The following is a 20,127-nucleotide window of genomic DNA, read 5'->3' on the forward strand; positions in this document are numbered from 1 at the left end:
TTGAGAATGTCATATCATATTAACATTGCCAAATATTTATTGCTTTCAGATGCCACTTAGCTTTGTTGCAATTTTATGAAAATGTGATCAGTATTGGCTGCAATATTCCAAGCTTACTGCACAACTAATTCCGATTTATTTTAAAAATCTCGGCCAACACAATTTAGCAATTTCCAACAGTAAAGCTAGGGAAAGTACACCATTTGATCGTATTATGTACTAGTAATATCCTACCCTTTCCTGGAAGGTACAGTGAAATCATAACTTCGATCTAGAGCAGAGATTTTACATTTGAAGGGGATACTCCACACATTTAAAACTTGGGTTTGTTCTTTTCAAAATCCTCTCAAATTTGCTCCAAAATGCACTCCACATTTGTTTTAAGAGTCATTTCCTAGGGCTTTCCAGCTTAAAGAATTGTCTCTAGTCTGAGCTGGCTGCAGGCCACAGCTGCAGAAAGACAGGATTTTTCCCTAACACAGTAGTTGTTTGATCACTGAAGCCAAGCATTCTCAACATCCATCTCCCTCTGCTGGCAACAGGTAGCATGGATGACAGAGCTTGATGAAGCAGTTAAAGAAAAAAATTAAAAGAGGGTGGCAAGAAAGGAAAAATTTTAGACCCCTGGGAAGAGTGGAAGGAGAGGAACACGTTCAGAAGACAGCAAAAGTAATTTGAACTGGTTAAGCAAAAACCTGTGTGGAGAAGCAAGTAGGAGAAAATCAACAGAAGATTCTGAGCTGGTAAAAGACACCAGAAGGGGAAGGAGGTAGAAGACTGTGATACAAAATAAAATTTTTGTAGGATGAAAGTAAAGACATCAAAATAGAAAATTACTTTAAAAATGCAACAGAGGAAAATAAATTAATGTTTACAATGTGCTCAAACTATGAACATGAGTATCAACATCCAACGGTAAGAACCAGCTTTGACTGGAGTTTGAATAAGCACCAGCAAAGAAAACTATATGACTGCACAAAACAAGGTGGGTAAAGTAAAATACTGAATAAGAAGAGTCACCTATTGTACCAATGCAACCTGCAAAAGGATGATGGAAAGACAGTATGTGATTGCACTGCATCAGTAATATACACATTACAGGGTGCAAACACAAAATGTTACACACCAGCTGTTCTGCAGTGCCTATTCAAGGTATTTCACATTTATTATAATGTGAAAAGTGTATACATAAATAAGCTGATAAATGGCAATTTCTTTACTCTCTATTTTTTAACTGGATCAAGTCCCATGATGGCATAGTGAACATGTACTAACATGTAGTCTGAATCTGCCTAAATGACTTTGAATCTTACTGTTCTCTTAAAGAACTTTGTCTTTAATAGACGCACACAAGCATACAGCCCTAGCTGGCCCAAACAGGACTTACACTTAACCAATAGCTCTGAATTACAAATAACCTTCTGTAGCCAGCGCTGCCACAATCACAATTATTCAGGTACATTATTGGATTAAACTCAGCCAAGGCAAATGCTGTTTTTTTCAAATGTTGCCTGTTTGCAGGAAGGCATTGTTAACTACAGTGAATACAAATAGCATCTTTTCCTTGTGAACAGAGCATGACCTGCAATCTTGTAAAACAAAAGCATGGCTGACAGAAATTTCTTTTCCCTTGACAGATACTTGCAGTAAGAGCCTACATACTAATTTTATAAAACAGAAATCATATTGTTAACGTGTTTAATCATAATACATTGTTTCCTACAAGTTTTAGTCTTTCTTTTGTACCTTCTTGTCTTTTTCAGAACCATCTGTAAGAAGGATTCCCTTGGCTTGCATGTGACGGTACAGGATCTTCTGAAGAGCTGACATATCACATTTGATCACATATTCCACCTAGTATTAAAAAAAAAAAAAACACCACACCCAAAACCCATAAACATGCTGATATAATAATGTTAGTACAATCTAACTGTCAGTTCTTGTTAACCTAAAACACAAATCAAAAAAATACTAATCTTTTACCCATACACCACATAAGGTTTCAGTGACCAGCAATCCAATTGCAAGCACAGCAATGAATATCTCAAAAGATTATCTGTGAGATTCACAACTACTATCAGACAATTGGATCCTAAAAATATAACTGCAGAATTGCCAACCATATTGTTTTCTCATTCTAATTTTAAAATTTTAAAAAATAATTTAAAATTAATTCTGTTACATTTTGTTTACAATTTAATTTTAAAAATTATGTTTAATAACCTATGGACTTTATGATGTCTGGAAAGCATTATAAAAACATGAAGCAAAGCATTACAAAAATATCATTGCTGTACACCTAGCAAATAAGTATCCTTCACAGTGTCTAATTTGCATTATGCTTACCTAGGTTAGCATAGAAATATGCCATTTTCTCAACTTCAACTAAAAACACAGGGAATTAATCAAGTACTCTACGATCCCCACATTCAGTTTGACTTCTTGTTCAGCTTTGTTAAACTATATTTATTAAAGCAGTTTTTGACTGTGCACTCTCTTTAAATCCAATAATATGAAGACTTCATACCTCAGTCTAACCCATTTTTTTCTATTACCCAATTTCCAGATTACAGCCACTATGTTTTAGGAAGTTATGTAAAATAAAAACAGTCACATAATAAAGCCACACTAGTGGCTAGAAATCTTTCAAGTGGTGACTGAAAGAGAAAGTGTAAGCTTCCCAGTGTTTAATAAATAAATGGAATAAAAATTAATCAAGTTATTTTCTTCTTAGAAAGACAGGAGGATGAACTCATTAAAGAGAAGTGACTATTTCTTCAGTAGCTTCTTTACCAAGATCAAATGAAACTGATCAACAGGCTTTGGTCAACAAGTTCAGTCCTGGACTAATTTATTTTTTTCATGAACAAGATACTGGAAACAAAAAGAAACATGGTCCTCTGAGTACCAGTGTGTACACAACTTCTAAATCCTCCTCCTCCAATGCCTGTGGATTTATCAAATACAGTGGCTCTAACTGGCAGAAATTTGAATAGAAATAAAGATTTCAGTAATATTTTTAAATGCAAGTATGTTTCATTCTCAGATAAATGCTTGTGAGGACACTGAGAATCTGACATGTGAAGGAACAGAAGTCACAACAGTAATAAAGTTCACAACATTATTAAGATGAGAAATAAATTTTTAAAAAGCCTTTCCTTTGAGTACTGTCACTAGCATCTCTACAGAGCTCTTCGTTCATTCAGCCAGTGTTAGTCAGCTCATAACAAAACTTACAAAAAAATTCATTTTGGTATGGGTTTAACCCAGTTGACCTTAGCACCAAACTTTCCCCTGCACACCTTCAAATTTACTTTTTTTATTTAGTTGGTGTTGTTATTCTGGGAAGGGTGAATGGGAAAAGTGATGCAGGACTGCAGAGGAGGACAGGGTAGGGCAAGGTGACTTGCCCAGAGATAAAAACAATGATCTTTCAAATCAGAAGAGAATTTTATGTCCTGAATTAAAAAGCCACTAGTTAAAAAAAAACTTGTGCAATTTCAACAAGACACTTCACACAACTCCTGAAATATTAATGCAGGACCAAATTCTGCCTGCTCTATAAATTCCAGTAGTCCTTTAGGCATTTCACTGAACTACCTAAGGGAGCAAAGGTTCCACCTGGTACAAGAAGGATGGGACAGGACAGAATAATCCTCAGTGTATGGCTGACTCACTCACAACTTGAAATGAGATTTAATGGAAAGAAGTTGCATGTCTTATATGGATGACTACAAATGGAATTAAAGCCATAAGACTCGCAAGGAATACTGAGAATATAGAAACTTCAGGTATTCAGGCTTCCTCTGTGGCTAACTGTCTTTGCAGAGCTATAAGCAAACAAACCACTGCAATAACAGATGCTAAAGAAGTCCTCTTCTGCAAAATAATTCTGAAAAAGGAACATTACATAATGCTTAAAAAAAGTATTAAACCCATTCAACAACTCCTCTCATTGCAAACCTTTTCTGGGAGTTGAGACTCAACCTCTTTCTTCAATCTCCTCAGCAAGAAGGGTCGGAGCACTTTATGGAGACGACGGATGATCAGAATAGTCTCTTCCTCATTTAAGTCCACCTACAGAAGTTTACAAAAGTCACTACAAGGCAACTCAGTATATTAGGTAGTCTTCTCTGACATAAAAGGTTAAATATGTGCAATAATTACTTATATGTTACAATCAAACTGACTTTGAGTCAAAAAAATATACTAATAATAAAATTTTATGGCATAATAAAAAAGGGGGCTTTTAGTTACTTTAATTCCCTAAGTACCAGGGGTAGTTCAAACACTAATCCTTCCTTATAAGATCCTTTCTGTTTTCATCAAAGTGGTCTGTTTGTGATGTTTTAAAAAAAACCTGCCACAGTACCCTTTCTCCAGTCATGGCAAATGGAGCGTTGAACCACTGTTCAAAGGTGCTACAGCTCTTGAAAATGGTTGGGAGGAGGAAATTGAGAAGAGCCCAAAGTTCAGGCAGTTTGTTCTGCAATGGAGTCCCAGTCAGCAGTATTCGCCTAGGGGCCACATAGTGAGTGTTCAAGACCTGAGTCAGCTTGCAGTGATGGTTCTTCATTCGATGGCCTTCATCTACTATCATGTATTTCCATCGAATCTGCAAGAAAAAGAAGAAAAGTTGGCAAAGTTAGAGCACGTAAGACTTAGTCAAATTCCTCCCAACAGGTGTAGAACAAAAATATTTCAAGCCTGAGACACCAGTCATTCTAATTTGTAAGAAAAGCCAAATGAAGCATTACCCAACTACCCTTGCAAGGAGCAAAAATAGAAACAAACACTAGGTATGCTGAATCTAATGCTGAATTCTGATGTGAATTGCAAGAGCGAACAGCAGATTCCTCCCATTTCTGGGAAAGAGATTAGGACGAATGGTTCTTCATGACCAGAGAATATTGTTCACAGGGGAAAAAGGAGACCACATAAACTCCAGACAACCCGTCTGCAACAAGAACCTTGTCAGGAGACAAAAGCATTTTCAGACAAAATAACTATGCTCACAAGCAACAGCAACCCTGACCTTTGTTCTGTTTCAGCAAACCCTATATTTTTACTCAAGAATGAAGCAGCATAATTATGATCATCTCATCTCAATCACTGCACCTTCAAATAAAGTTTCTATTTCTTCATGTGAAAGCTTAAATGCAGTCACAGCAGATGTTGAATGAAAGTTGCTTGAGCTCTCTGTTACCACCTACAACTACAACATGGGCAGTCAACACATGTGCCACGCTGACCATATGACTAGGAGGGCCTTGGATTGTACTTTTGTAGGTGCTAATTAATTCCATTTCCCAGGGTACGTTGAATGGCATAGTGCTGTCCTTCCTATCTTTTAGCAAGGGTGGGCAAAAACTAGAGGGGAAGAAAAACTCTGCAGTCTCAAACTGTTGTCAAGTGTTCAGAATTATGCTAAGAAAATGCACTACCTTTGTATCAAGAGAGAAAAAATGAATAATCTGAAAATGCAGTCATGTAATAGAATGAAATAAAGTGAAAATAAACAACAAAGGGACAATAGAAACATATGGTTTCTCCATATGGCAAAATACTTCCTTAGTCTGCTTTGTGTATATATGAAATAGTCCTACAATACAGCAGCTTTCAAACTAATTCATTACATCTGAGGCACACCTGTTGAAAGTCAGTGACCTATTTAGAAATAGGCCGTGTGTAGTAAAGATTCTGGACACCAAATTCATAATACAGGTAACTATCTAGTCATTTGGGGAAAAGTGACCACATAGCTGGAAAGGCTCTTATTAAAATGAGTTCAGGTCAGAAACAATGGAAAAAAAACTTAAGTCAGGACTGCAGCTTAGGTTAAATGCCATTAAAAAGAGGGGAGAAGTGTCATGTTTTTCCAAGGACTGGCAGGTATACAGTACTGACAGAATTGCACAAAGGAATTAGTCTCCTCGCCATATTTAGGAAAATCCCGTGTTTAGAGGGAGAAGAGGTGTGGCTGAGAAGTTCAATCATAAACATAGGAACAGAAAAGTAAATAAAAGGTTTAACTTTTACTGAAGGACAGAACAACTCAGGGCCACCCTATAAAACAAAAATATGTTTTGTGCTATGCACCTTTAAAAGGTGTCTCGAAGGTCTTGCTGTTAAGAGATGAAGTCATTATTACCTTAGCAAGTCATTATTACCTTAGCAAGGATATGTTTGTCCTTTATTATGTACTCGTAAGTAGTTAAAAGAACATTAAATTTTCCACTTCGAAGCTGAGGAACAAGTGAGCGGCGCATTGCAGGTGTACCCTAAAAGAGAGAGAGCGGTAAGTAGTTACTCTTTCTCTTGATGAAGAAAATATAACGTCTTTATGAACTAGCAGACACAGGGCAACCACATGAACTTGTAATCCTATAGTACAGCAAACAATATATTGATGCACTCCAGACTTCAGAGTGCTTTCCCTAAACCGCTGTTAGACTGTAAAGCTCTGTTAATGGGTCCCTGGAGACATGTAGCTAATGGTCTAGTCTCCTTACAAATTGCTTGGCCAAACCACTACTACAGTAGCCAAACAGCACAGCATTCAGCTATGTATAAAATATGAAGTAGTTATCATTTGTATTACTCTCACCAGAAGACTTACGATGCGATAACTAACAATTTTATTCTGCATCTCACTATGTGAAAGTAATTACAGTCGTCTTCTTCATATGATTAACTTTCACTGCTTAGTATCCAATATATATGACAAAACTTCATGAGCAAACAATTTAGAAAGGCACGCAGAGGAGAGGAAAACTGGCTCTATTCTCATTCCCTCAACTCTATAATCTTACAAAAAGCAAATCAAACCTTGTAAGATATCTTCACCACAGAAGGAGCCCATTTGTCGAATTCATATGTCCAATTGGATAAAGTCCTATCATAGAGATTATAAAGAAAAAGTAATAAATTTCATCATTTGCAGGTCAAATTTATAAATGTTTCCAAGTGGTTGCCAACTTTTCAACATATTTCATGTAATCAACCCTTATAATTAACAGAATCTCTTAAAAAACCCCACAATTTATATACTGTAACAAGCACCTCTGAAAGGGGAATAAAAAGTGTGAAACCTTCATTCAACTCATGTTCAGGGGCCTCTTTGGAAATAATTCAGGAAATATTTTACGTGCGCCTGTGGATTTTGGAGCATATTAAGGTTAAGAAAGAAAACCTTGAATAAAAAAGTTTTGTAAGTTCTTTTATGCTACTTAGCATCCAAAAACTGACGTTACAATATTTCAAATATAGCCTCAAGAAGGGGATAATAGAATTCATTTGTGTTCTACTTGAGTAGAACTACTCACAGCGCTACCCATTGCCACTAATGCAGGTCCATTTTTGCACTGTGGTTCTCCTCTTTGATCACAACAAATAGGCTATTATTAAGCTAGTTGCTATCATGATACAGCAGCAAACAATAACCTTGAGGTTTTTTCTTTGCTTGCTTTTTTTTTTTTCCCTACTGGACCTGTGACGGCAGCAGTACTAGCTATTAAGAAAAGGCAGGGAAAGGCAGCTATTAAAATGTATACAGAAAGATATTTCAGCTCCTCTCTTTCAGAAACATAAGAAAAATCATTACAGAGTACTTAAAAGAAATCTGATTTTTTTACTGTGACCCTGTGAAATCTACCAGTAAAAACACTCTCCCTTTATTTTTGTTTTATTTTATAGGTCTTCTCCCAGCCACTTCTTTTCACACTAGACCTCATCATCTGTGTTCATGCAATTAGGCACAGCTACGGTATTTATGTTATCAATCAGTTACTAATGCAGCACAGCCAGAAGACAGGATACCTCAAAAGAAACCAAAAGAGATGATCACAAACAAAATTTATCCCAATCCTACAAGACATTTGCATGCTTAGCACAATCGGTGGACAAATTATCTAACAAAAAAGCCACAGAACTTCTGCACTTCCATCAAGTCTTGGAAAGCAAAGGGAGCAGTACAATGAACAACCATAATCTGGACACCTGACCAAAGTGTGAATATCACTCATCAAGGCTACATCCAGGGATAGTTATACAGTACTTAAAAGATCATTCAACCTCATTAAAGCATGATTACTTGGTATCAGATGGGGTGCCAGTTGTGTAAAGAATTAAGCAACAGATTTTTAATATCACAGATAAAAGTTAAATGAGGAACTGCAGGCATATAATATGAAAGAAAACACCATCCCCCTTTTGTAGCTTAAGAGTGAAATACAGTAAATTCACTACTCAGTTTGCAAAAGACTGGACAGTGAAACTAATAGAATCAAGTGCTTTATCAGCCTTCTGGTCACCCTTCCAATGCCAGACAACCACCTGGGGAGAAATGATTAACAAAAACACTGAATACATGCTCAGTGTAATGTCACTACGCACCTCAGCTTGTCATTACATGAGACACAATGTGTGTTCCAAATAAAGCAGTCTGCACTGCTTAGGATGATAACTGCAGAAAGAGATCCTTTACTTACGAAAGGGGAACAATGATGAGATAGGGACCATTAAGTCTTTTGTGCTCCATCAGGTAAGTGATGAGTGCAATAGTCTGTATTGTCTTTCCTAGTCCCATTTCATCAGCTAAAATTCCATTCAGATTGTTATTATAGAGTGAAACCATCCATTCCAGTCCCTGGAGCTGAAATGAAGAATAATAGTTTCAGTTATTTAAAACCCCCACAAAAGAATACCACCAGTACTACAGAACCAAGGCTCTGATGTGTCTCCTTAGTTAGATTTTGATTTCCTTTAATAATACTATATGCATGGGGATCCCTGGCTATCTTAACACCTTGCCCCAGAAAAAAAAAAAACAACAACAACAAAATAAAAAAAAAAAAAACACACACCACACCACAAAAATTCCACAAAAAAAAAAGACCAAGATAACATGTGAGGTTGATAAATACTTAACATTACAAGAGTTCATTCTTCAATTTCAACACTGCAAATGTTAAACTTTCTGTGTATATTTCATGCCAATTGACTGTGTCGATTAAAATCTTTCAAAACCAAATCCATCGAGTCTGCACAAAACACGTAAGCCTCACACTTGCCAACTGCATCACTGGTATGCTCAAGCTCTTGTAGCACATGCCCATATAGTGTCTGCTGTCCATCCCACCACGTGTCAGGGTAGGCCCTCTTTGTCCAATTATGCCTTATGTATAAAACCCCAGAGCTGGAAGGAAGCCAGAGTACTGTAGCTAAGAAATGTGTACATAACAGAGTTTTACACTCCAAGGAGTACTGCTAGAAAACACCAACCCAGATATTCCCTTGTCACAAAAAGTTCCATATATATGTGTATAACATTACTCATGCAAGTGCAAAGTTAAGTTTTTGCTTCTAAGATCCAGACTTTTGGTGTGTCTCATGCATGGAGAGAGAAGTAAATTAAGAGGCCTGAGAAAGTTCAGAGAGAAGACACTAAATGTTTGAAGTAACCTTCTGTTGTCCCTGCAAGAGAGTAGCCAAAATAATGTTGCCAATTTACTGGCTTTATATATACATTAATCTTAGGTGTTAAATACTCAGGCCACCAAGAGTTGATCAGAATTTGTTCTGCAACCATAAGTCCCACTTACAAAGTAGCTTCAGAATTGCCTACAGGAAAACTGTCTTTTTGATGACGTTGAACTTTCTCCACTGACGTATACTGAGATGAAGGAAGACCAAAATTGACAGTAAGAAACATGGAAAAGCAGGAAAAAAAGTAGAGAAGGAAAAAGCATGTAAAATCTAGATGACTGGGAAGCACAGGGAGTGGAGAGTTGAACAGTCTGTTTCAGAACATTCTTGCTAGAACCAAAGCCAAGCCTCAATGCTCCTGACATAAAGCTCCTTAGACACATATGCCTCTTACCTCTGGTGCAATTACTATACAGAACAAACACCATAAAGATGGTTATTCAATTGCTAGATATCACATTGAGCAGCTGAAGGACTTGCTCTAATTGGTAATCCCTGTGAGCATCTGTGTAACTCCACAGACTGAATTACTTTGCTTTGTGGCACACAGGGAAATTGCATTGCAAAACACAGATCTGCATAATTGAAGAACATTTCCGTGTTCCATAAGTAACTACAATTCAGAAAGTAAAGGAATTATCACAATCTTAATTTCCCATCCATGAGCACTTTAAGCCAATATGGCCACCAAATTAGTATTGTTACACGCTATTCAGTTAGTTTATTAAGTAAACCTTCACAGACAATGAATCAGTATTATGCAGTAAAGAAGGCTGCTGACTGCATCTGTTGGCTCCCTGCTTCATTGGGTGCACAAGCTGGACAACACTGACAATGAGGCAGCAAAAATAGAGTGCCATAGCTGAGAAAGTGGCATATCTCTCTATATGGTTGGATTCTATCCTATCTTAGTCACAGCATTTGTCAATGGTGCCAGAAATGTTATTTAATCTATCCTGTTTAAAATCAACCCTGAACGACACACTCCTCTTTTTGTTGAGGGCTCACAGCAAGATACCTATAAGTGCTAAGGATTCACAACAGAATTCAAATTCAGATGTGAGTTTTGCTATGAACAGGTAGGCTCATGGGATTATTCAGTTTGGAGTAGACCTCAGGCAGTCTCTAGGCCAATCCTCTCCCCAAAGTAGGTCCAGCCTTGAGGCTAGGTTGCTCAAGGCTTTATATGGTCAGCAACTGAAAACCTCCCAGCTAAAACCTCTCTGAGTCCCTGTCCCACAGCAGCACTGTCCGCTTCTGTACACCCAGTGTGAACCCTCGTTTCAGCTTTTGTTCATTGTCTTTTGTTTTCACACCATGTCCCACAGTAAGAAGCCCAATATAAAAATACTAAAATGCTTTGAAAAGAGAAATCGCCTTAACTCTTGAATTTTAATTTATTTGAACAAGCTACTGTAATAGATGACAGTGTAGAGGAGCACAGGAAGCACAGGCTGTAGTCATAATGCTTTGCACACTTCTAAAACAGTCTTCCTATCAGCCCTCTGCAAGTAGAAATAGATACACATCTTTACGACATCTTGGTGAGTATTATTCTTTATTTTATGTGGATGACGGAATAAAGTTCTGACTGCAGAAAAGATGCAGGTTCTTGGAGTTTCCTAGAAAGGTGTACAATAGCAGAAGTGTTGAAAACATGTACCAAGGACATTTTCGATCATAAATGAATGTAGCTTATGTCAGAATACAAAAGTTCCTAGTTACTAAAACCAGTGAATGTCTGTAAAGAATACGAGGCATCAATGTCCATAGTAAAATATTTTTCTTGTTTCCAAATTTTATGTATCACTGCACTGAAATATTAGGATCTTAATTAAAAAATAAAATCCTAAATATTGGAAGAAGAAAAATATTGTTAACCCACCACAAATGAAAACAACAAGCAGAAATAAAATTCCAGGTCAATAGGGATAGCAAAGCCAAACTATTATTGGCCTGCAACGAAAAAGGAAGTTACAGGTATATGCAGAAAGTTGATATTATTCAAGCAGTATGTATGAAATGTTATCTGTGGTAGGTAACTGTCATTGCTTTGTCCATAAAATTTCCAAACTCTAACCTACTAGAGATCTTGTATTTCTCAACAAATTTTCAGTTTTCCACTTGAAATACTATATTGAAATGTTGACTATAATGTCAAGTTTTAAATACGATAACATTTTAATGATTTCTCACCTGATAATGTTTTAGTGTGCCATTAATAAGAAGAGAAGATTGCTTTTCCACCCTTTCTGTGATTGCATGAGCAACAGTGTAATAGGACTGAGACCCTCTAGCACTATACTGCATGCTATACTCATCATCCACATCTTGTTTGGCTGTCCTGGAAAGCAGAAAAAGAATTAAAGTGAATTCCCACAAACAAACAGGTTTTTTGGTCACAGATCACATATGTGTGTCTGAAGAAACAGTGCAAATCCCCAACTATGGCTAGTGCACCAAAGGGTGCAAGCCACTTTATAAACAGTACGCAGTTAATACCACATGGTCATGTTCCTTCTCCTGCAGTTGGTCACACCAGAGAAACTACAACTCACTCTCATGTAGACCAAGCTACTCTTGGGAAACGCCACTGTAAGAAATCACAATTTCTAACAAAAAACAGCACTTAAAGAACACTCACTCAATTATTTGCTTTGCATCTTTCTCAGAAACTTCCTCACTGTTAGGATCCAGGTGTATCTTCTCATCTGCTTCTAACCTGCTTGATTCTTCTTCATCATCCTACAGAATACAGAAGAAGAAAAGGGGTGCTGGGAAGTGCAACATCTTGATACTTTGAGATAAAAAGTATTTTACCCTTTAATGATCTGACTTTTAAAAGCCTTACTCTGTCTGCTGTGTTCATGGAGAGGATTCCAACACCACGTATAAGTTTATACCATACTCCTCATCTATGATAATTTAATAAAGCTTCTTTAGGCTACTAGTTTCTTAATTTTTTAAAAAGAGACCACATTTTAATCTTTTCAAAATAACTTTGTCTTCTGGCTACAGTTGCAACAGATAACCAACAACTTAAGATCTCACTAATGAAGCTGAACAAAACACTGCTCTGAGTTCTGCAAGCGTATTCTCCTAAGAACGATTTGCCCAGCTCCAAAAACACTGCTGCTAAAGAGTCTGTGCTAAAAATGGGGACACACCTCTTTTAATGTTCCTCCTAGAATGTGATAGGTATCAGGCTCTCCCCTCCTACTCAATACTGAGAGTGTTGAAAAATTACATTATCAGTAATTAGTCCTACAAAGGCATGTACCTTAACATCACACAGTCCAGGCAGTTTCAGTGGTCATTTGGTCTAGTATTATAAAGACTGCTGGAATTAGGACACCTGAATTCTATACCTAACTCTGCTACTAGTCTGTTGACTGAACATGGTCCTTCCCTAATCCCGAGTTCTCCTCTCCTTTAGAAAGCATTTGTCCGAAAAAATTTATACAAGTATCAGTACTGATTATTCATAGTATCTAATAATATGACCCAGCAGGGTTGGGATCTTTGTGTATGTTAATTTTAAGTTTAAGATTCTTTTTAGAGTTTTTGTAATAATAGTATTTAAATCACCATTACAGTACTGAATCAGATAAGCTTACCCTGAACAGTCTGAAACTAAATCCCTGACATAATCCCTAACTTTTTAATAAACATAATATATAAATAATAACTGTGTTATTCAGAATTGCCAGTAAAACCTCCAATGCATAAACATTAAAGAAGTTAACTTCATTCAGCACAAAGCCAAAATATCTCCTTTTCTGAAATATGTTTTAAAATAGGAACCTGCTAATATTCTCTAGTTCATGATTATTAATAGTCAGAGTAAAATATTTACTTTTCCTAACCCCGATTACCAGTTAGGCATTTACATCTATACAAAGGGCAACTGCTATGAACAGAAAAGAATTACAAAACCAGTTACTTTTCCTGTTTGTATTATTCTTAAAATACCTACACACCTGCTATTGCTTTCCTTTCCTTCCTTATGAAAAAGAGGAAAATATCACATACAGTAAGTTTTTTTACTTGTTTTGTACTACACTACTTGTCATAGTATTTTTTCAAAGTACATACCTCCTCCTCATATTCAGAGCCACTTTCGTCTTCACTGTCCGACCTGGGAGCAACTTCATAGCTGTAGAAATACGACAGAAAAATTATGGGTTACAGATAACAACAAGAGGGATTAGGTTCAATACACCTCCTACTCAGTTTACACATAATAAATTAAAGGAAGAATCGACTAGAAAAAAAGAATCGACTAGAAAAAAAGAATCGACTAGAAAAAAAAGAATCGACTAGAAAAAAAGAATCGACTAGAAAAAAAGAATCGACTAGAAAAAAAGAATCGACTAGAAAAAAAGAATCGACTAGAAAAAAAGAATAACTAAGAGAAACCCATGGGAAATATCAATGCAAATAGAAAAAGCAGCCTACTTACCCGGGGTTCATTTCCAGCCAAGCATCCAGCTGACTTGCTTTTGGTGCTTCTGGTCCAAGAAGAACTTTGCCTGTTTCAGTGTGAGTCACTTTGACTGGAAGGTCACTCATCTGACTGCTCTCATCTATGGGCTAAAAAATTAAATGAAATTTTATACCATAAGGCAACTGAACTGCATGCTTGCCATGCATAATGAAAAGAACTAATGGCACCTTCAAAATTCCAGCTCCAAACAAGCCGTGAAGTTTTGTTATTAGAAGCCATGCCTTCCCACATGGCTATCAAGCAAACACTGAGTCACAGTATTTCTGTGCATAATATATTCTGTGTGACATCCACAAATACATCACAGTATTCCAAATAAATTAACAAGAGCAGCACGAAAAAGAATATACTGTTGCCTTCTGTGAAACAAGACACAAGGTATGTATGCTTACAGGCATTTAATGCTGTTGCTTATACCAATGGACATCTGTAACAAAAAAAATATACATTGACCTTATAATATTTCTCATATATGGAGAAACAAGGACATAACAATTTAGCTAACTTTTTAAGTCAAGATGGCCTCTCTTAAAGATTTACTGTCCTGACTTCTTCAATTAAGCTGATAAAGCACCTTCAGCAACAAAACCTTTTACTTATTCTGGTGCTCTAACAAAGCAAGAATAGTGTAATTACTTTTTCTGTTATTTCTTTGCCCTGTTTAATCACAGATTTCCTACTTTAAAAACTTTTCACCTTCTAGTGCTGCTTCTTCTGAAGAATCTTTTCCTATTATATATATGAACAAGAAAAAATATTTCTGAACAGCTATAAATACAGCAACTGACAGTGTCAAACATACCCCATGTCCATAAATATTGCAGTTTTCTTGTGCAACCGTAACTATAATAAAGGATTTTGCTATAATTCTGTAACTACATGAGCAAAAAATCACTTGCAAGTATAAAAAAAAGACCAGAAGTAAAACAACAAATACAATTCTAAAGTGTTTATATAAAAATAAAATGGAGCATAAAAATGGCAATAACAGAATAGCTCTGAATGAGGCAGCATATGCTTTGCTACTGAATAAAAAATATTATTCAAAAAAATGACGCAGAAAAATTACTCGTTTCCATTTGCTTCTAAGGAAGAAAGAACTTTCAGATTTCTTAAGCCATGATAGTACTATAGTCTGTCCTGTGTCTGAAAGGTAATTACATGCAATGTCAACAATGTATTTATAAAAATGAGAAGCTAGAATATATTGTGTTTACAACCTCATTTTAGAAAGTAAATTATGTCTCCACACGAACTGGAAGAAAACCATTTACTTTTAAGCATATAACAAAGCTGAGAGGGATCCTACAGCATACTCAGTGATAGATTCAATATATTTTACTTTTAGTCTTCAACTTTCTGAAGAGAGACAGGCTAGCATAAATGTTAATCTAGATAATTTTTATTCCTGGTTATAAACAACTACTCTTCTCAGAATATTTATGGTCATGACTTTTTTTTAAGCTATAGCAATGGTACACAGAACAATCACTGTGAAGTTAAAAACAAACAAAAAAACCACCACCACCACCACAACTAAAAAAACACCTTGTAAAATTCATACCTCTCCATCAGGACCAAGACCGGATGCCATCCCTTCTGCGTTTTCTTCAGCCTTCTACAACAAATGAAGAAGTGAAAAATATCAGTCAGATTACAAGTACAGAGCGAATACTTTATATGGTGTGTTTTGGACCATGAATACATTTCACTCAGTTCACACAATTTAAGGTGTGGATGGATACAGGCAGAGGTAGGCACAGAGTTACTACCACACACAAACCATTTACTAGTATGAATAGGGTACCTATAGCACCTCTAGTCACTGTAATAAATCTCCGCTTAAGAAGTGGCTGGCCTACTGAATTTCTGGTCCAGAAGACGCAAATACAGGAACGTGAAAAAGGCAAAGAGGGAATATCCACCATAAATATTCCCCAAAGAGTATCCAGAGGAAAAAAGGATTAATTTGAACTATTTCCTCATTGCCATTTCTAGGAGACAATCCCAAGAACTCTTTTCTCTCATTTCTCTGTAAGTACAAGACATTTAACTACATGTGTTAGTAGATTAAACTGTGTTTTACACAGATTACAAAACATAAAAGGGTAAGTATTTAAAGTGTATGGCTCAGAAAAAGATATAGTGCCTGCTTACTTCAATGAGTGCTGCAACGTTTCACACACTGTAGTAGTACAACACTACAGAGCCAAGCAACAACGAATTAACAGAATTATAAATTAAAACAAAGGGTAGTATTTGTGTGCACTTCTATATCTTTGGCAGATGAGCAAAAGCTTGGTGGAAAGAACTTAACTACAAACAAAAAGCTGCAGATGATCATGACAGAGCTGAGATTTTTTTTCTGCTAGTTTTCCTTTCAGTTTTAGGCTGGGATATTTACAGGCACTGAATATTTATGGCGCATATTTCCTTTTCATTTCAGTGACAGAAAATTATGCCTTTATTGACATGGCCAGAAGATACTCTGTTCCTCATACATACTTCAACTAAATTGACACAGAAATGGAATCATATCACAGATGTGGACTGTTGAAGTAATTAGTATTTTTCATTACAGTAGTGCATTTACGCCACACACTATCTCATTAAGGATAATCTCTACTGTGAATTCTGGACATTAAATCAGGTCTGCTCTCACTGGTAATACAGGTCAAGAACTCCGTTTAAGGCACGTCTTTGTAGGTGGGGGATTGTTCCTATGTTAAGAACATACTCTCAACAAAAAGTACAGAAGTTTTTGAGAGGCACAGGAGAAAACATGTAGCAGTTTTATGGCCATAGCTCCAAAATGACTACCTTTATATGCTGGTATTTATCAATATATTTAGAGTGCTACTTGTAAACCATGTAGATATAATGTTTGCATTTGTATCAGTAATTAGTAGCAACCAGGCATGGAAATGGATTACAAAAATCCTCTTATCCATTTTGCAAGAGATGAAAGGTACTTATGAGGTCAGAAAAATGACAAATCATTACTTGATGATTATTTCACACATAATTATTTTTTCAAAAATAGCACTGTTCAGTTTCCACAAGTCTCTCTCACAGGGTAAAATATTTCATACGAAGAAAGGTAATTTTGAAAAGCTTCAGCTTAAATGTTAGGAATGCACAATGAACAATACTACTGGCAGAATACCCATTTACTGTAATAAATCTACCCAAGTTCTTTCTCTCTATTTGTTTCCAGTGGTCCTACAAAATGTACTGAACCAAGTGCAGAATGTGGAGGACTAAAAAAGTTATCCCATATGAAACAGCCACACAAAACAGACTTTTCCCATCTTCTTCACACTATGTATTTTGGATCCATTGGATCTTTTTTGGGTACTTTAATCCTACTTTGCCAGCCTGGCCGAATTTCACCCACAGAAAGTTTATCAGCAAACCAAGGTTAACAGCCTGCAATTTTCTAATCCTGCCTCCTTCCCACCTTCTTTGGAATTAATGACAGCAAATTTCTTGTATATTTCAGTGTACAGAGATTACTTCCCTCAGTGTTAAGAATTTGGCAGTGTAAATGATATTAGATATTCTGGTACGTGTATGACAAATGGGTATCACTACATATATCAACATTAAAATTGGATTTGAAGAAGAGACAGCCTAAAAATACCAGCTGTAACTACTTGCCTTCTTTCTTCTCCTTCTCTTCTTCTTCTCTTTGGCTGCTTGTGCTTGTTTATGCTCCCATACCAGGTTAGTCAAGTTAGCCACATATTCATCTGTCTGCTGCAACAGGTAGGCCAGGCGTCTATCTTTCTTTTGGTCAATCAGCTTACGGTAGCCTTCTTCGTCTTCAGCCTAGCAATACAAAATAGACATCAGTCATGACAGAAATCTTTCCAGAGAAACACCAACCAACTCCTATGCCAATATCCATGTATTATCTTAGGTGATTATGATCTGCATAGGGGGAAAATTAGATGGGTAAAGAACTCATTGGATGATCAGGCCCAGAGGGTCATAGAATCATAGCATCACAGAATGGTTTGGGTTGGAAGGGACCTTCAAAACCATCCAGTTCCAACCCCCCTGCAATGGCAGGGATACCTTCCACTAGATCAGGTTGCTCAAAGCCTCATCCAACCTGTCCTTGAACACTTCCAGGAGGGGACATCCATTTCCCTGGGAAACCTGTTCCAGTGTCTCACCACCCTCACAGTAAAAAATTTCTTCCTATTCTCTAATCTAAATCTACCCTCTTTCAGGTCAAAAGTATTATCCCTCATCATATCACTACGCTCCCTGTTAAATAGTCCCACCCCATCTTTCCTGTAGGCCCCCTTTAAGTACTGGAAGGTTGCTATAAGGTCTCCCTTGCGCCTTCCCTTCGCCAGGCTACACAATACCAACACTCTCAGCCTGTCCTCACAGGAGAGGTGCTCTAGCCCTGGATCATCCATGCGACCCTTCTCTGGACCCACTCTAACAGGTCCATGTCTGTCTTATGCCAGGGACCCCAGAGCTGGATGCAGCAGTCCAGGTGGGGTCTCACCAGAGCAGAGTAGAGAGGGAGAATCACCTCCCTCGACCTACTGGCCACACTGCTTTTGATGCAGCCCGGGATATGGTTGGCTTCCTGGGCTGCGAGCGCACATTGTTGGCTCATGTCCAGCTTTTCATCCACCAATATCCCCAAGTCGCTCTCCACAGGGCTGAGAACGGTCATAGTCTGGAGACAGTAAGAAGCAGGATACCAGAGGGATCTATCCTGGGGCATGTTGTGTTTAACTTTGCTATCAGTGACCCAGAGGGAGGGATGGACGGCACTCTAGTCAAGTTTGCACATGATGTGAAACTGGGGGATCCCAGTCAATACCCTCATGGGCTGGGCTGCACTTCAGAAAGGCCTGAACAGGCAGAGAAGCTGTGCCATTTCTGACCTTAGAGGTTTTCCAGACATGACTGAAAAAAGCCTTGAGCAACCAGCTTTGAACTCAGTGTTGACACTGCTTTGGAAAGAGGTTGGACTAGAATGCTCCCTGTTACCCTGAGTGACTCTGGGTCACTTTATGATTCTATCTCCTACTTGCATGAACTAAAGACTAGAAAATCTACAGCAGTTATGACAAGTGAGGGGGCGTGGAGGGGTAAGGAGGGGGGTATCACTTAACGACACATCAAACAGATTACAACATCCCAAAACAGAATACTTGATGAGTCTCTTTTAGATATGATTTTTCAGAGACAAATAGCCCATACCCAGAGGAAGAACATAAGAGCTGGATGTGAACTTGCTTTTAGTCCTTTGTCAGCATGAATACAAATCTTTTTGGTTTAGGTGTTAGAAGAAAATTTTCTTTTGAGCAGATTATCTATCATCTTTCTACTCTGGTATTATTTCATCTTTGAAATTGGTCACTATCAGAGACAGGATTCACCAGATAAGCCATATCTCTGAAATATTCTGGCAACTCCTGCATCCTTATGGCACTATATAGTGTGTCGTTAGGGGTAAGACATACTAGGCAATATTATTTTCATGTGCTGTGAAGATATAACGCAGCATTTGAGCATGTCAGAAAAATACAACTAAAGCAGCAGAAATGCCTTTGTCCATTTTGGCTAAAACGGCAAATAAAGGACGTATACAATGCCTTATAAAAACCAAACATGAGGAAGAAATGTTTTAAAGATTGATACTTTAAAGACAGCACTCTGGGAGATACAAAAAAAATCTCCTGCCTTTCTGGAAAGACACCAGAAATGCAGAAAGTTGGCAAGAATAGCTGTAATGTTCAAATTGAGCTTGTAAAATTGCTTGTAAAATTCAGTTGCAATGTTCAAGCCATCAGAACTACAGAAGTAAAAACCTAAGTTTTTAAAATTTATCATCATCATTATTTAGAATTTATCACCATCATCATCATCATTATTACTGAATACAGAGTCATTGTAATCTAGCCAAGGTACTTTACTTCCAAGCTTGTCTTGACAGTATCTTTTTAAATCATACCAGTGCCCATTCCTGCACATGATATATACTAGTATTAATGAGCTGTGACACAACCACCATTTCTAATCATAGTCAGTGAAGGACAATCCATGGAAAGAATTCAACATTCCTGTAAAGATATATGAAGATTTTTAGACAAAGCACATTT

At 37.1% G+C, this 20,127-nt stretch overlaps 1 protein-coding gene across 6 annotated transcripts in view; it reads right to left on the bottom strand.

Annotated features, from left to right (window-relative positions):
- SMARCA2 (SWI/SNF related BAF chromatin remodeling complex subunit ATPase 2) overlaps positions 1-20,127 on the bottom strand; it is a 114,938-nt gene that overhangs the window by 53,491 nt on the left and 41,320 nt on the right. For all 6 annotated transcript variants that reach the window (XM_075079455.1, XM_075079460.1, XM_075079456.1 and 3 more), the window contains 12 exons: positions 17,654-17,824; positions 15,558-15,611; positions 13,949-14,079; positions 13,582-13,642; positions 12,131-12,231; positions 11,683-11,830; positions 8,490-8,653; positions 6,829-6,895; positions 6,171-6,281; positions 4,373-4,615; positions 3,964-4,077; positions 1,747-1,854 (listed from right to left, as the gene is read on the bottom strand). In XM_075079455.1, the coding sequence (XP_074935556.1) occupies positions 1,747-1,854; positions 3,964-4,077; positions 4,373-4,615; positions 6,171-6,281; positions 6,829-6,895; positions 8,490-8,653; positions 11,683-11,830; positions 12,131-12,231; positions 13,582-13,642; positions 13,949-14,079; positions 15,558-15,611; positions 17,654-17,824 (1,473 nt within the window). The remainder of the gene's footprint in view (positions 1-1,746; positions 1,855-3,963; positions 4,078-4,372; positions 4,616-6,170; positions 6,282-6,828; positions 6,896-8,489; positions 8,654-11,682; positions 11,831-12,130; positions 12,232-13,581; positions 13,643-13,948; positions 14,080-15,557; positions 15,612-17,653; positions 17,825-20,127) is intronic.

This window comes from Phalacrocorax aristotelis, chromosome Z, assembly GCF_949628215.1.
Source record: "Phalacrocorax aristotelis chromosome Z, bGulAri2.1, whole genome shotgun sequence".
Classification (NCBI taxonomy): domain Eukaryota; kingdom Metazoa; phylum Chordata; class Aves; order Suliformes; family Phalacrocoracidae; genus Phalacrocorax; species Phalacrocorax aristotelis.